This window comes from Lissotriton helveticus, chromosome 7 (assembly GCF_964261635.1).
Source record: "Lissotriton helveticus chromosome 7, aLisHel1.1, whole genome shotgun sequence".
NCBI classification, from domain to species: domain Eukaryota; kingdom Metazoa; phylum Chordata; class Amphibia; order Caudata; family Salamandridae; genus Lissotriton; species Lissotriton helveticus.
Genome location: NC_136068.1, coordinates 1,910,438,831 through 1,910,456,166, shown reverse-complemented (window position 1 = coordinate 1,910,456,166; position 17,336 = coordinate 1,910,438,831). Strand labels below are relative to the sequence as shown.

At 44.2% G+C, this 17,336-nt stretch overlaps 1 protein-coding gene across 1 annotated transcript in view; it reads left to right on the top strand.

Annotated features, from left to right (window-relative positions):
• Positions 1-17,336, top strand: part of LOC144770889 (transient receptor potential cation channel subfamily V member 6-like) — a 101,716-nt gene that overhangs the window by 19,695 nt on the left and 64,685 nt on the right. The window contains exons 2-5 of the mRNA XM_078655677.1: positions 3,508-3,605; positions 8,859-8,981; positions 14,707-14,847; positions 15,689-15,787. Coding sequence (XP_078511803.1) covers positions 3,508-3,605; positions 8,859-8,981; positions 14,707-14,847; positions 15,689-15,787 — 461 coding nt within the window. The remainder of the gene's footprint in view (positions 1-3,507; positions 3,606-8,858; positions 8,982-14,706; positions 14,848-15,688; positions 15,788-17,336) is intronic.

Sequence of the window (17,336 nt, the reverse complement as noted above, 5' to 3'; positions counted from 1 at the left end):
CTGGGCAAAGAAAAACAGATAGACTTAATTTTTTGATTTTTAGAAGTGCATATAGTATCATATATTCAAAGGCATATTCAGGTTTAAACAATAAAAGACAGAATTATGAGTTCAGCATTAGAGGCATGGAATGCATTTGGCAACCTAAGGGGGCTTGTGTGCTACGTGATAGTGAGATGAACGGTGACGGCGCAGGTGACATATAAGTGAAAGAAACAGCGAGGGACGCAAAAAATACAAAATTGGAAATTACAGCATGTACAAAGTTACTGGTTCCTCCTAGTTGAGTAAGTATTTACAGTGAGTTTAGGAACCAGAGAAAGTCATGTGCCGTTAATCGCGCTGTATTGCTGGTCGACGGCGTTTCGATCCTATTCATTTAGGATCTTCATCAGAACCGGGTTGCTGATTGATAAAGATGATGTGAAGAGGGCACAATAACGGAGCCCCGTTATTGTCGGGAGGGCGCCACAGTTAGGAAGCGCTCAACGGAATGTGCGGCGTGAGGAGAGGTCCGCAGGGTGATAATAATTAGAAGAACACAGCTTAGTTCTCGGTTGGAAGGAGACTCTTGGAGGAAAAACAACAAGAAGGGAGGGTCAAGCGATCCGCTCCACGACTGGTAAATTGCGACATGGAGGGCACAGGAACGGAGCCCCGTCCTGGCTGGGGGTGGTGGGAAGAAGTTCAGAAGCGACGAAAATGCTGTTTGGCTGCCAAAATTCCGGCGTGAAAACCGTGGACAAGAGGAACAAATCGGTCCCAGTGTGGATAAGGAGGGTCTGTGGTGGTCTGTTGAGTAGATCGCAGGCAGCATGGAGACCGTGGTCCAGGGGACACAGCACTCAGCAAAGTTTTTCTCCTTTCCTTGGCAGAAAAAGCATCTGCAGGCCAACACCAGGAAGCAAAGGAGCAGTACTTCTCCTCAGTCTCTCTAGTACTTCTCCTTGCAAAGGGTCCTCTTGAGTTCCAGGGATGATCTAAAGTTCAGGAGTTTTAGGTCTAATATGTATACCCCATTTTGTCTTTGTTCTCTTTGTGGAGGGTCTCTGAGCCCAGTCCAAACCAGTTCTGTCCTCACTGCTGTAGTATGACCACAGGGGGTGGAGACAGCATTGTGCAAGGGAGACAGTCTCTATTCAGTGCAAGAGAAATCTCCTCCCCCCGCTCTAAATGCCGACCAGGCCTATTCCGGTGTTAGTGAAAACTCTTTCCACTACTCTGAATGCAGGCCAGGTCTATTCAGCTCAGCGTTGACTCATTCAGAAAAGGCAGGAAACACATCACTCTCCCACTCCGGTGGCCATCTGAGCGAATGCACATCCCCAGCCCTGTCACTCCAAAATCAGACAGTTACTACATAAACAGACAGAGGCACACAGAATGGTTAAACAAGAAAATGCCCACTTTATAAAAGTGGCTTTTTCAAACACACAATATAAAAACCATCATTACTAAATTCTGAGTTCAGATCCTAAACTTTATTTCTCTATCTTGTTCCAATGGGAAGTTATATTTATAAGATGTTAAAAATAAACTCCCATTCTATCCTATGGGGCAATATAGCCTTTCAATAGTGAAAAACGAAATTAGCAGTAATTCACTATCAGGACATGCCACACACACACCAGGGCATGTCCTACCTTTCACATACACTGCACCCTGCCCACAGGGGTACCTTGGGCCTACTTTAGGGGTGACTAACATGTAAGAAAAGGAAAGGTTAGGGCCTGGCAAGTGGGTGTTCTCGCCAGGTCGACATGGCAGTGGCAGGCCTGTGACATCTTTTCAGGGCTACTCATGTGGGTGGCACACTCAGTGCTCTAGGTCCACTAGTAGCATTTGGTTTACCAGCCCTGACACACTTAGTGAACATTACTAGGGACCTACTAGTAAATCAAATATTCCAATAAGGGCGGACCAATCATAATACCAATTTGCACAGGGAGTATATGCACTTTAGCATTGAATAGCAGTGGTAAAGTGCCCAGAGTCCTAAAGCCAACAACAGCAGCTCAGGGAAAATAGGAGGAAGAATCAAAATGTTTGGGGATAACTGTGCAAAAAAGGCAATTTCCAACAGTGATGTTATAGTTAGGTGCTGAAATAACCATAAAAACGAATGATTAAAAACTGAGAAACCACTGAAATTCACCAGTTACAGTTTAGTGAACTATTTCTTGAGCCCCTATCATGCACTATATATGTCCTCACATATTGCCTCACTCATGATTTGTTGAATGACTTACTTGATAATTTCACTCATGACAATTCTTCTGACATCATTGATGATATCACTGATGACATCATCTAGTCTTTTTGACAGCATCCTGCATGGTTTGTGGACTTGAAGTAATTCAACAAGCTAGACCTGTGCTCAATTTGAATTACTCGTTAAGTCATCATGGACATAGCCTTTGATCACATGCTGGACACACAGCATATCTGACAAGTCACCCATGATTGGTGGCTGTTACCCACTTTTTGCTGGTATTCACCCACCTATCAAAACAATCTCTCCTAGCACGCATCCTTCCTTGCTCATACTTCTCCCAGAGAGTACCTCTCCATGCTTGCGCCTCTTCCTTGCCTACACCTATCTCTCCTACCCTGCACCTACCGAAGCTCATACCTCCCTTTATTGTGCACTGTGCATCCACCTCTCTTTGTCTGTACATTCTCCTGACTGCAACTCTCTCTACTCTCACCTCTGCTTCTCATACTTCTCCCACCCACCATCTCTGCACATGTATTATTTTGATTACAGCAGTAAAAATGCAAATAGGCATGGCTTAAAAGGGAACATGCACGCTAGAATTATTGACTTTGGTGTTTCTTGTTTGTATAACATGCAGATTGGATATTCCCGGGTGTTTAATTTGAGCTGGTGGTTTCCGGTGCTCGGCACCGGCACATATGTGTCAACACCAGGCCTTGCAACCGTCTGCCACAAATTGGTGCTGTCTGGCTAATTTTGAGATGAGCACCCCATCAGTTAAATTATTAATTCAATATACAATAAAAATGACTATTACCTGATGCCCGAACTATTATTATAGCTTTGGCAGCCTGAAATAGTCCCAATTGTCACTCTTGTAGGAGTGTGATGGTTAGTAGTTGTGTTATTATTAACAGCATGGCAGGGCAATGTGTGGTGCAAGCTTCCTGAAGAGAGCCCTGGTATTCATTTTTTTTTTTTTTTTTTACAAATTAAGTACTGAATTACTTCCACATCTATTTAAGTGTAGCTCAAGTTGCAAGTATACATGTTCATTGAGAGAAGGTTTGTGTTAGATCATTTTGTAACTTTAAAACTGCAGGTGGACTGGCCTTGTTAAATAGTTCTGGACATCTGCACATTTCTTGGTGGAGACTCATGACTCATTCATGCAGTGAGTGGAAGTAGCAGGTGTCAGGTATTCCTGCAAGGCAGGGGTTCATGAATGAAAGTGACTGGAGGCATCTATGCTAATCTGTGCAGGTTCCTAATAGTATTTCCCTCTACAGGATAGCTGAATTACCATTGCTTCAAGCTGCCAAGAAGAATGATGTCAGTGCTATCCAGAAGCTGCTCTCATGTCCAAAGACTGATCTGTATGGCAGAGGTTTGTATATTTATACCCTAGGTGGAGTTTCTGCAGAGCCAGGTATGTCACCTTGCACCCATTCCAACCTTTCCCCAAACTTCCACACAAGGAGTTACAAATGGGTAGGTGGGATAGGGAGGGTTAAGTGCATGGTGAAGAAGGACTAGGGAATAGTTCATGGTAGCAGAGTTGTGGGGTCACGAGGTATGTCTGGTTCGTTACTGGACGTGTTTGTGGGTTAAGGAATATACATATATTTAAGCGTATGGTGTGGAGAAGACTCGTTACTGGGCTCTTAGTCTGGCTGAGACAACTTCCCATTCTAGAACTGTATCAAGACTAACGGGCACATGCATCAAGCTTTTTACCGGTCGCAATTGGGCCGATTTGCAGAATCGGCTCGTATTCGATTGATAGAAAGGCATTTGCGATGCATCAAACCAAATGCAAAATAGGTAATCACAATTTTTGCTATTACCTATTTTGCAAATGCATTTAGGGAATCACAATTTGCGATTCCCTAAATGCAATGCATGAAGCATTTTAAAAATGCAACTTTGCATTAAGGATTTGCAAATTGCCATCAACTTCAGGTTGATGGTAACTTGCATATCCGTAGAAAAATGCACACTATCCTGTTTTGGGGGTTCATCAGGGGGGCCTTAGGCCCCCTATCACCCTTGTACTTTCATTCGCAATTTGCGATTACCTATTTGGTAATCGCAACATGAGAATGCTTTCCCATTCATTCCTATGGGCCTGTAGGCCCATGTGAATGAATGGGAATGTATTTCCTAATAGCGAATTGCAATTTGCGATTCGCTATTAGGGAATGTGCAGGAATCGCAATTTGTTTTACGATTCCTACATGCATAAGGAATTGCGACTCGTAAACAGCGGTTCCTTAAAAATGGCTATTTAGGAATCGCAATTCCTTATCTTGATGTGCCCCATACTTCTTCTTGAAAGATGCATGCATCTTACTGAAGAAGTTGTAAGTTGTTTGATACTCACAACACTGGGTTGAATGTGTTATGCAGCTTTGAACTCTCGCCAGCCACAATCAAGGCCAAGGTGAACTGTAATTAAAAAAATGATCCTTGATCATTTGCAAGTGACAACCTGAAATTCAGGTGATCACAGGCGTGTATTTGCAATTCAATTTTTCTCCCGAATGTTCAATCACCAACCCATCGAGTAGACATTTGAATGATCATTTCTAGAAAAAGGCCCTGCTGTGGAGGAGACACCTGCACAGTGTTATGGAGACCCTTCTCCCCCCACCCCACTCTCCTCTTTACCTCTGCTCATCTGCACCAAGCCAACCTCACTGCCAACCACACTGATCTGCACAAAATTAAACCCGGTCTTCTATGTGGCAGAATGTAGCCCTCTTTAACCCCTTCCGCGCTGATGACGAGCTGGGCTCGTCATGAGGTAGCCTGCTCCTACGCTGATGACGAGCCCAGCTCGTCACGTAACATGCGGTTTCGCATAACTCCGCGTACGAGCGGAATTCCGCCCGCACGCATGCGGTTAAGCCTCTAGGCTGCAGACATAAGAGACGGACAAGCTTTCCGCAGCAGCTTCCAACACAAAAGCATGTTTTTTAAACATGGTGGGTGTAGCGTGAATGAAAATCACATATCACAGCTGAGAGAGTAGACTGATTTACAAAGGGCCTCACTTATGAAAAGTCTTGCATGTCCCATGTGAAAGGGCCTGCGTCACGCCTGCAGTGAAGCAGGCGTAAGGATTTGATGCAGTGGCGTAGTGAAATCTCATCGATTTCACTAGGCAACTACTACAAGCTTTTTCTGCGGCAGAATGCCACGGTGCATACATTATACCTGATGCAGGTATAATGTAGCGTGGGATTTACACAGTGAAGCATCTGCATAGATGCGTCACTTTGTAATTATAGCGCATTTTGGCACATATTTTATGATGCTGAAGTGTCACAAAAAAGTGGTACAATGGCGGCGTAAAGGGCTCATAAATAAGGCCCACAGGGCCTCATTTATGAAAAGTGTTGTATCGCTGCGGGAAAACAGTGATGCAACACTTTTCATAGCACCATCCTTGTGACACCATGGATGTGCCGTATTTACTGTACTGTGCTATATGAGATTAGGCTTTACGGATACGTCAGTATTCCTGACGTATCTGTAGGTGCAAAATTGGCGCATTGCTGGAGTGTGTCTGAAAACAGACACAACTCTGGCAATGTGTCTTTTCACATGGGGAAAGCCCCATGTGAAAATCCCTGCATCACCCCTTATTCCTGCTTCAAACAGGTGTAAGGATTTGACGCACTGATGCCGTAGAAGTGGAGCAGTGAAAATCATAGATTTTGCTGCGTCACTTTTACGTTTCTTTTTTGCAATGGAATGCCCCCCCCCCGCATACATTATACCTGTCACAGAAGCCTGGAACGGAGATCATTTCTAAAAGCTGCAGCATATAAAGTCTCTGCTGAGATCCTCCTTCCATGGTGCTCACACACTGATGTAGCCACCTTCTCTCTCTGGTACATACTTCCAAAGTGGTAGGTAGTGTTCGTCTATGATGGGAAGTGAGGCATGAGCCATGCAGACGGTATGATATTACATGGGCATGCTGTGCATCACCTAGGAAGAAATAACAGTTTGGTCCTGATTAAGTCAAACAATCAATCAATCAATAAATCAGGGGTCTCATTTATGAGCCCTTGTGTCAGTTTTGCGCTTCCGATGCGTCACTTTTTGTGACGCATCGGTGGCGTAAAACATGCCTCCTGTTGCGCACTATTTACAAAGTGACGCGTCACTTTGTAAACCCCTGCGCTACAGGTATAATGTATGCAGAGGGGGCGGGCGTTCACCCGCAAAAAGCCTCGTAATAGTGACGCAGTGAAATCTATGAGATTTCACTGCGTCACTTTTAGGACGCTGTTGCGTCAAAATCTTGCGCCTGCCTCACAGCAGACGTAAGACTGACGCAAGCCCTTTCACATGGGGCTTTCCCCATGTGAAAGGACGCATTGCTGGAGTTGCGTCATTTTTGTGACACACTCCAGCAGTGTGTCACTTTTGCGCTTACAGATACGTCAGAAATACTGACGTATCTGTAACTCGTTGCGACATGATGCGTCATACATTAAATATGACGCATCAGGTATGTCGCAAGGAGTACGCACTGAGAAGTGACGCATCGCTGCTTTCACGCAGCGATGCGTCATTTCTCATAAATGAGGCCCAAGGATTTACAAAGTGCAGCTAATCACACGATAGGGTATCCACTCATCATTCTGGATATGGAGTGAAGTGTGGGCATTACCCACAGAAGGAGGTGCAGTGAATGGTCTGAAGAGTATGTCTGGAGTGCACAGGGAGTATCAGCTACAGAGGTTTCCCAGGGTGGGCAGGGTAAGCATGAGGGGCCTTATTTATGAGGTTTTGCCATCGGGCAGCACTGCAGGCCTTCCAGCTGCGTTGCCCTACTGCAAAAGAAAAGGGCAGGAATGCGCCACATGTATCAGATGCGGTGCATTCATGTCCTTTTACCTTGTGCCGGCACACAATGGTCTGCCGTGCACCAACACAGGCACCTTTACACCATGGTGCAAGGGTGCCTGCATTGCAGGGATGAACATTTTTTTTGTGCAGGAACGAAAACCTTTGTGCACAAAAACAATCACAAGAGGCCTTTTCCTCTTTCTGTGTGGGCTGCAGAATGCAGCACACATAGAAAAAGGAAAATCAATGAGAAATGAAGATTTTTCTCCCAGTTGTGCTTCCCTTGCGCCTCTCCTGGGGTGGCATACGTTTTGGGGCTGATTCAGAGTTATGATTTCATGTAAATCTGTGCCAGTGTTAAAAGGCCATGGATGTTGCTGGGAACGCCCACAGCAACACTTATTGCACACCCCTTTCACGCAGTGTTCTGTCTGAAAGGGGCACATATTTACCAGGCCATTAAAAGCCATGTAAAGTTTCTTTACGTGGCCTTGTAAACATGCCGGGGCACATTGTGCCACTGGAACGTCAAAAAAGTGATGTTGTTGTGCCCGTCTATCTATCTATCTATCTATCTATCTATCTATCTATCTATCTATCTATCTATCTATCTATCTATCTATCTATCTATCTATATATCTATCTATCTATCTACAGCTATCTTCAGAATACTTCAGTTCTCAATATTTAACCCATGATACCTTTGTAGGACAATATGCCAGTCCCTGATAATCTGACATGCAGCCCCCATTGGTTGCATCTGTTTTCTATCACATTGTTGTGCTTGTTTATCATTTAAATAAAAAAGTGAAAGGTGCATTTTTAAAACGCCTCTTAGACTTTTATGTATCAGAGAAAAAGAAAAAAGGGCATTGATTGAAGAGTCAGTGGAACAAGGATGCACATCATTCTGTGCTCGTGCAACTTGCAATGCATTCGGTAAGTAAGATTTGGGTAGTAATAATATGGGGAACATCACTTACAACGCAACTTTTACCACGCAGTGCTTTTACATCATAGCTTTTACAACGCAAACCATTACAACGCATTGCGCTGGGGGGCGCTCTAGGATAGGGAATATATTTAATTTACTATACTATCCAACAACTTCCCTACTATCCAAGGGGACTGGAGTTGGAATAGTACATTAAATAAATCACTATTTAGCGCCCCAAAGCACTATGCGTTGTAATGGTATGCGTTGTAAAACCCGCGTTGTAAAAACATGCGATGTAAAAGCATGCGTTGTAATGTCGTACATCCTAATAATATAGATGAAGCCATGAGACTTAAGCCCTCAACTGAGTTGAACCTGGTTTCTTAGGCAGATTGCTGAACTTGTTAAATGATGTGAGGAGCAGCTGGACCAGTGTAGGAGCCCCCATCCACAGATTAGTAGAGATTAAATCCCAGACAATTGAGACTGCTCCTTTATGGTGCATCTGTAACTGGAGAACTTGATGGGACTGTTCAAGTCAGAAGATGGGCAGGGAGACCCCAAGCCCAAGCAGGAGTGCACTGCCAGCCCAACCTGAAGCTAACCACTCTAGAGGCTACTGCATCTAGACAACAGGGGAAGAACATGCCTTAGTTTTCTTGACCCCATCAGAGGATGACCTTGAAACATAGTCCCCTGTCCCTGCCACCACAGAGATTACCTGAAGGACATTTATGAGAATGGAAACCAGGTGTCTGCCTCTCTCAATGTTCTCTTTCCTGTGTCCAGCTCTTGAAAGGTTCCAGAAGGATGAAGGGCTTCTTCTCTTGGTTGCAGGGGCAGTGGGCGAGACAGCCCTCCACGTGGCTGCTCTTTACGACAACCTTGAGGCTGCGGTTGCCCTACTGAAAGCGGCTCCGGATCTTATCAATGAGCCAATGACATCAACGCTGTATGAAGGTAAGAGCAGAGAAAAGTTTGATGTGAAGGAACACTGCAAACAGATCATGTTGACATTTACAGTATGCAAGGTATGCCTTTTTGGTTCTCTCTCACAATGGTCTCCAGTCTGGAAGTAGTTTAAATAAAATAATGGGAACTGGAACCTGTTGTAAAGTGAATGTATGTAAATAACAAAACAGTAGGTGTGGCTTTTTATCTTATTTTTACCAATCTATTTGTGAATTAATTATTATTTCCTTGTTGATAACCCCTCCCTTATTTCCCTTGCATAACACTGTCAATCAATCAAACAAATATATGTAAAAAGGGAGTGCTTAGGAAGTCTGATTTTTGTTTACATTTAAATTAACTCAATACAATGCCAGTCCAAATTCTTATTCCAATCATGCAACTTATTCTTTCAAGTTCAGACAACGCACAAACATTGCTTGTGAAGCTAAATAAGTATTATTCCAAATTTGGCTTGATGTAGTGAACATTCAAACACCGAGATTCTTCTCATAGATTTCAATATAATGCAGTAGCCAAGGTACAATATTTCAGAGCAAACTTATTCTTTATTCTTCACAAAATCCAACAGCAGCGCAGCCAACATGTGTACTCACTCACTCATGCAGCCAGTCACGTAGACACTCACTTTCTAATACAGCCACACACACAACCAATCAATTAACCAAACACCCACTCAAACAGGCACTCAATCACCCATACAGCTACTTACACACAGTTACTCACTCATACAGCCACTCACTCAACCGCTTAGACACCCATACAGCCACTCACAGACCCATATAGCCACTTACACAACCACTCACTCATCCATACAGCCACCCATTCACCCATACATACACCCATCCCTACATCAAAGCAGCCAGTCACACAGCCACTCACTCACCCATACATACACCCATCCATACATCAAAGTAGCCAGTCACACAGCCACTCACTCACCCATACATACACCCATCCATACATCAAAGCAGCCAGTCACACAGCCACTCTCACACCCATAAGGTTACTCACACACACACTTAGTTACCCATAGAGGTACTCTCACACCATGTATTCAACCATACAGTCACTCAAACACCAACTTACACACCTATACAGCCACTCATTCATTTACTCACACACGGATAGACGCGGTATAGGTAAGTCACCCCTACTGCAGGCCATACAACGCTAAGGCAGGGTGCACTATATCCCATATGTGGACATATCTGCATGAGCAGATATGATGCTATAATATTATTCTCAGATATTGTAAGTGCACAGGGAAGTGATAGAGAGTACATGAACTGGACACTTGCTATCACGAGTTTCTTAGCTCCATGATGGCTCCACCCTCCCCTTAGATGCTTGGTACCAAACATCTCATCTTATTAAAGCCTCAATGATGTCAGTGTTGGATTATTAATAAATGTACACAAGAAACACTTTAGAGGGTCCCCTGAAAACCTACCAAGCAATGGTGTGGTCTCTGACTAGTCTTAGCCAGTCTGACACCACCAGACATGTTTCTGACCGCATGAAGTGAGAACCAACGCTCTCAGACACCAGGGACAAAGCCTGCTCTGTGCATCACACCTTCCCCAGGCCAGAATGGCCTTTGAGGGCAGGGAGCTTCAAAGGCTATGCCACCCTTGATATGCAACCCAGGTAGCTCTAGCAATTGGAGGACAAGCAGGAGCGTTAATGAAATTAGGAGGTGGGTCCCTATTTATCCAGCATCACCCCTAAGGTAGAGCAGGTGATGTGGAGCCCACTTTTCATTTCCCTCTATCTTAATTTGAGAGGTAATTAGCCAATTAGGGCTAGGGTACTTCATGTTCCCACAGTAAGTGGATACTTCGAGGGTGTAGACACTCCAAAGGTAGGGAACCCATTGGCTACTACCAATCATGCTCTTTAATGCCCCTAAATTTAGTATTTGGGTGGTACAACTGGACCCAAACTTTAGATTTGATGGACACAAAGAAGATACAGGCAAAGAAGAGCTGATGACCTGAAAGTAGAAGTCCTGCTGCTGAAATTTGGCACAAAAGCTTGCCTGCTGCTTCCAGGACTTAACAATCATGGTGTGCTGTCTCGCCCTGCTGCTGTGAGGAATCTAAGAACCATGGAGCACCCCCCATCCCTTTGCCAATTGCCAGAGAACTCCCTTGTGGTAGAGGAACTACTCTCCTGCAGACCGCAGGCACCAAAGACGAAGTGTCCGAATTACCAACTTGCAGCTCACTGCGGCTCCAATTCAGAATCCCAGCAAACCCAGGTAACTCAGCTCCAACTCCAACACCCTAAAAAGCAAGCACACATTGAGGGACGTTGAGACGGCTGAGACTCACTTTGTGAGTGACACAGCTGTCCGGAATTATTCCTGCAACCTGCCTGCCCCATATCCGGAAGACATCTTGATGCACACCGACTGGCTGACCTATCTACTCTGCACCCAGCCCGCCCGACCTGGATACTGATGGACCAGCTGTGCACTCATTTTCCTGAGGCCCTTATAATATGCTCCCTTGAGTGGGATTCCTCTAACTTACCTTTTGGTCCCCTTATGCAGTGTGTTAGGTGGCTTCCTTTTTCCTAGTGCACCAGCTACTAACCACATCAGTACTCTGCTTCCATCTGAATACGGGATGCTTCTGAGAATTTACTGGTGGAACATTGTTCTTGGCCTTACTACTCGTATAAATCCAGAAGGTGAACCTCAAAATCCAACTGTATTCTTTTAATGCATTTTTCAATTTTCTCCCATTGACACCAATGGAGCGTAATGTTGTGACCTTGAAAAATTAATATCTTGCAAAGTACATCCTGTAGAATTAATTTCTTGAGCAGAAAAATTATGTAAAATCAATGTTTTTTTTGTAACTTGGTCTCAGATTTATTCGAGAGTGTATGCATTCTGTATTGCGTCTGTGAGCATAACTGATGCTTAGCACTACCCTCTAAAAAACCTAACTGCTCACCCACACCACCAAAAATAAAACATTAGTACTATCTTCTTTTGCTTCTGCATGCTAATTAAGTATGAGCGAATTTTGCGGATCTGTGGTCCGCGAATTCGCACGAAATCGCAAAACAATCCGCAAATGTGCAGATTTTCTCGCAAATTCGTTGATTTTTTTGTGATTTGCACTCTACTTAACTGGAGTACTTTCTACTGGCTAATCAGTAACTGCTACCTCGTTGGGTAAATGCATAGTGCTTTTCCTACACTGCAGCTGCGTAAAGGGGCAGACACTGACCATGTGTGCCTGTAACTTGCCACCGCGCCAAAAGGCGCCGAGGTCCCTTGAGTGAGCTGTCCATCATAGTTGGGATTGGGAAAGGGCGGGAAGACGTTTGATACCGCTAGTGTGTGGTGCGGGGCCAAACGGGCGGCGCTTCTATGCGTGTTCATATGCCTCTTGTGTATAAGGTCAGAGAGCGAGTAGGGCAGCAGGTGAGGAGAAAGCAGCCTCCTGGTCACAGGAACTACACGGGGGTTGGGCTCGAGAAACTCAGGGATTCAAAGACCTCCCTCGAGTATTACAGCTAATTTTCGACTGCAGATATGGGGTTAAAGCACACTTGCCCAGCCTCGACCGTGCTCACTAATGTTTTGGGCTGATTAAAACGTTACTGAATTTGAGCTTCAACTCGGGCACCTGCTTTATTTATATCTGTAAGTGCTTCCTGTTGAGGTTTAATTTTTGGCCCACAGGAAGCACAGGTGCCCGAGTTGAAGCTAACTTTGTAACCATTTTAGAATGGCGCCGGCAAGCTGCCAGAATTGAAGTTGCAACTTACAAGTAAGCAACTTCAACTCTGCCAGCTTGCCGGCGCCATTCTAAAATGGTTACAAAGTTAGCTTCAACTCGAGCACCTGCCTTAACTATGCTTCCTGTGGGCCAAAAAAAAACCAAATCCACCCGTGAGCGGATTTGCTGATTTTTCGGCAATTTTGTGAGATTCGCGGATCGCGAAATTGCCGTAAATCGCCAAATTCCGCAAGCAGAACGGATTTTTGCCCCACACTTAATGCTAATCTGGGTTACCCTGGACTCTCAACACAGTGTACTTAGTTTTTAGTGCAGTATTAGAGAGCCAGCTTCTTATAGATGTATAATATTTCTAACACATATTACGGGAGAGGTTTTGTGATTGTGTTTATGTGAGTGGGTCTCTTAGTGTCTGTATGGTGTGTGTGGATATGTGTGAGAGGCTGTATGTGTGAGTGAGTAGGTGCATAAGTGGCTGTTTGGGTGGCTGTGTGGGTGTGTGAGTGGCTGTATCAGTGTCCGAGTGGCTGTGTGGGTGAGTGGAAGGGTGTGTCAGTGCTGCATGGGTGAGTGAGTGGGTACGCAAGAGGCATGTAAAGGTGAGTGATGGGGTGTGACTATAAGTGAGTGAGTGCTTGTGTCAGTGACTGTATAGTTGAGTGTGTACATGTGTTAGTATCTGTATGAGTAACTGGGGGTGTGAGAAGCGGTATGACTGAATGAGTGGTTGTGAGAGTGACTGTATGGGTGACTTGAGTCATTATGGCCTTTCTCTTCGAAATGAAGATTGAAACCCCCTTAAATGGTAAAAATGACCACAGGAGATGAATGGAGATACATGGATCTGGTTGGATTGCCCTGATAGCCCTGGACAGGAGTCATTTTAAACTGGGACCAGGTGTTTAAACACTCATCTCTTTTGGCCATTTTACCATTTTAGGCGATTTCAATCTTCATTAAGAAGAGAAAGGTGATAATGACAATAATGACACCAAGGCTTTCTTGGATATTATGAACAGCTTTGGCTTCACCCACCAGGTGTCTGCCATCACTCATACAGCCGGCCATAACCTGGATGGGTTATTTACCAACTCAGATGCACTGACAGCGGAAGATTGTCTTCCGTTAAGTTGGATGGATCATCATATAGTGCTGTTTATAGTTCATATGGAGATAGTGGAGAAGAGTGTGCAGAGTATCTCCATCCAGGGCAGAAAGTGGAGAAAAATCTCTGAAAAAGTGGCGGAACCCCTAGCCAAACTTCAAGTAAGAGACTTGTCTTAGGATCATTAGTTGAGAACTTTAATAATTGGGGATTGTCAGTCAAAGAGGAAGTGGCTCCTGTCAGAATGAATATTAACAGCAAGGGGAAAACTTCTGCCTGTGGTTTTCAAAAAGACTTAAAGAACTCCAAAGACAAGGTTGTAGGCGGGAATGGGGATATAAAATGGCACTGACAATGGAAGAAAAGAACAAACACAAACATCTAATTTGAAATATAAAAGCACATTTTTTAGGCTGATTCAGCATCCTTTTTGCTGAAGATAAGAGCTGATACTAATATTCCAAAATAGCTATTCAAGATGGTCAGCAACCTCACATCCCTTCCCAACACAATTAGCCCTGGAAAATTCGCACAATTTTTGTGATAAGGTGGCAGAGTGAGTCTGCCCCACACATTGCTGATCTAATATGTGAACATGTTTTAAGCTGAGATGGTGCTTCAAGTTGCTGGCCTAAAAATGGACTTGTTTGAAGGTGAGATGGCCCTGCACATTATTGATCCAATATGAGCACATGTTTAAGGTTAGGCAGCGGTACACATTGCTGGTCTAAAAAGTGACTTTTTTTAAGTTGAGACGGTGCTGCACATTGCTGATCTAATATACGCACTTGTTTTAAGGAAGGATGGAGAACCCCATTGCTGATCAAACATTTGCACTTGTTTTAAGGTGAGACAGCACTTCACATAGCAGTACTGAACCAAAATCTAAACCTTGTTAAGGAGCTGATTCGGAGAGGAGCAGATGTGGCATCACCTCGAGCCTCTGGAACATTCTTCACTCACAGTGCATATCATCTCTTATACTTTGGTAAGTGGCTGTTAATGCACAGGTTGGTCCTCAGGTGAATACCTGGGGGCAGATTTATCAATGTTTCATACAGCACAATGCAGCAAGCCACCTTGCTGCTCTGCATGAAAGGAAAAGGGCAGGAATAAACAGTAGTTTACATTATACAGCACATTCCTGCTCTTTCCTATCAGTGGCACACTTTTAGCTGCCTAGCACCGGTATGCAACGTTTACAATTTTTTTTTTACAATGCACTACCATTACAACGCAGGTATTACCACGCATACCATTACAACGCATTGCGCTGGGGGGCGCGCTCTAGGGTAAGTAATACGTTTAATTTTCTATCCAACACCTTCCCTAGTGTCCACGGGGACTGGAGTTGGAATAGAAAATTATACTTACCACTATCCAGCACCTCTAAGCGCTATGCGTTGTAACGGTATTCGTTGTAAATACCGCGTTGTAAAGGTATGCGTGGTAAAAGTATGCGTTGTAACGTCATACATCCCCTAGCACCAATGCAGGCACCTTTGCTTCATGTTGCACAGGTGCCTGTGTTGTAGTCTGGATCGTTTTTGTGCAGGAAGGGAAACCTTCCTGCACAGAAACAATAAACGCCTCACTGTATGGGTGTAGCCTTTTTTACACATTCCCAGGTCTACCACTCATGGTAAATCTGGGAATGCGACAAAATCCATTGGTGCATGTTCCACTAATTGAACGCCTCCCTGGGGCAGAGTAGCACAGAGCCACGCAGGGGTCTAGTACCAAATAACTAATAACAGTTTATGCTCTTGTCTGTTCTACTTGGTTACCTTTCCCTGCTCTACAGCTTGCATTGTTCTATTTGGTTGCAGGTGAGCACATCTTGTCCTTCGCTGCTTGTATGGGAAACGTAGAGATTGTCCGATTGCTTATTGAAAGTGGAGCTGACCTCAGAGCCCAGGACTCACTAGGTAAGTGGAACACTATATATCTTGCAGTTACTGTAGTGACATATGCCCAGGGACCTACCTGGGGTGGCACTGATTTAGTCTGGCAATGCTATTGCCCTGTTGTGCCTGGTGGATCAGTTGTTTGTCGTTTCTGTTTTCCATAAGGGGGGAGCTCCGGAATCACTCATGAAAGTATGGTGATGGCTTCTTGTGGCCTTAACACAGCATGCCACGGAGTTTACCTCTATAACTGAATCGCATTGTATAAAATATGCTGTCTTTAGTAACGCCCATGATATATTTGTGATCTTCTAGCGTGTTTGTTTTGTTTTGACATTACGTTCTATAGTATTGAACCACGTACTTCTGTCGTGGAATGTTATGCATTGTAATGTGCATCTTGTACTGTCTTCTTAGGTTGCAGCATATGTTATACACCTAATTATCAAAAATCAATAACAACCAGTTAAATAAATATATATATCACGAAATTACTGAGCAACTAAGGGGCATATTACCAAGCTATAGCGATAATTATCGCTAAGCTTGGTTAGCGGGCATTTAAATATAGCCGCACTCCGACGATTTTTATCGCTGAGGAGCCTTGATATTATCAAGGTTTATCTCCTAAGCGATAAAAATCGGCCAAAATGCATGAATATCGCTGAAAAGTCAGCGATATTCATGCATCAGCAAGCAAATGCTCTTAGCCATGTTATCCACCTAACATTGGATAACATGGCTTAGAACTGCTCTGGGCAGGCGTTAGCTTTTGGAGATAATCGCGCTTAGTGCGATTATTTCCAAAAGTTGGTGATAGAAGTTAGCGATGTTAGCGACTGTTTCCAGTTGCTAACATCTTGGCACGCCCACTCTGCATGTCATTAGCTATAATCACCGCTGACATGCAGAGTGGGCCCCTAAATGCCCGCTATCGCCTATTAGCTGTCGCTAACTGGTGTTAGCGACAGCTAGGTAATAGGCCGATAAAATTATCGCCGCTTTAGCGGGAATTTTTCCTGCTAAAGCGGTGATATTGCCCTTGGTAATATGCCCCTAAGTTATCTAGGCATGTTCAGGGAGTGGGGATCATTTTGTTCCCATTGGTAGCCTTTGCTATTACTGCACAGAAACATGTATACATGCCTTGTGGCAGAGATGGGGGTTGTATGGATGGGGGTTGTGTAGTGCTAGAGGCACTCTTATGGTCTGACACCCTGTGAGGTCCTTTGACTGCCATCATTTTAATTGACTTTGGTGTGTTATTTGACCCTAGCTTGAATGTACAACGCCCTGCATATGCCTCATTTCTCTTAAAGGTATCTTTCTTGTAATCTTGCAGTCTTATAGTGGGAGCTGTCACAGTAGAACAGCCTTGTCAAGAACAGAGCGTTTGAGATGTACATTTGAAAGCATGAGAGAGAGAGGCGTGGAATGTACTTTTTGGTCTTGAAGTGTAGTGTTATGAGCAGTGGTGCACACATGTGCATTGTGTTGTACATTGGCAAGTATTAAGAAGTTCTTACTATTGGCTTTGACATAGGCTCATGTCATTCTGAATTCTGACTCT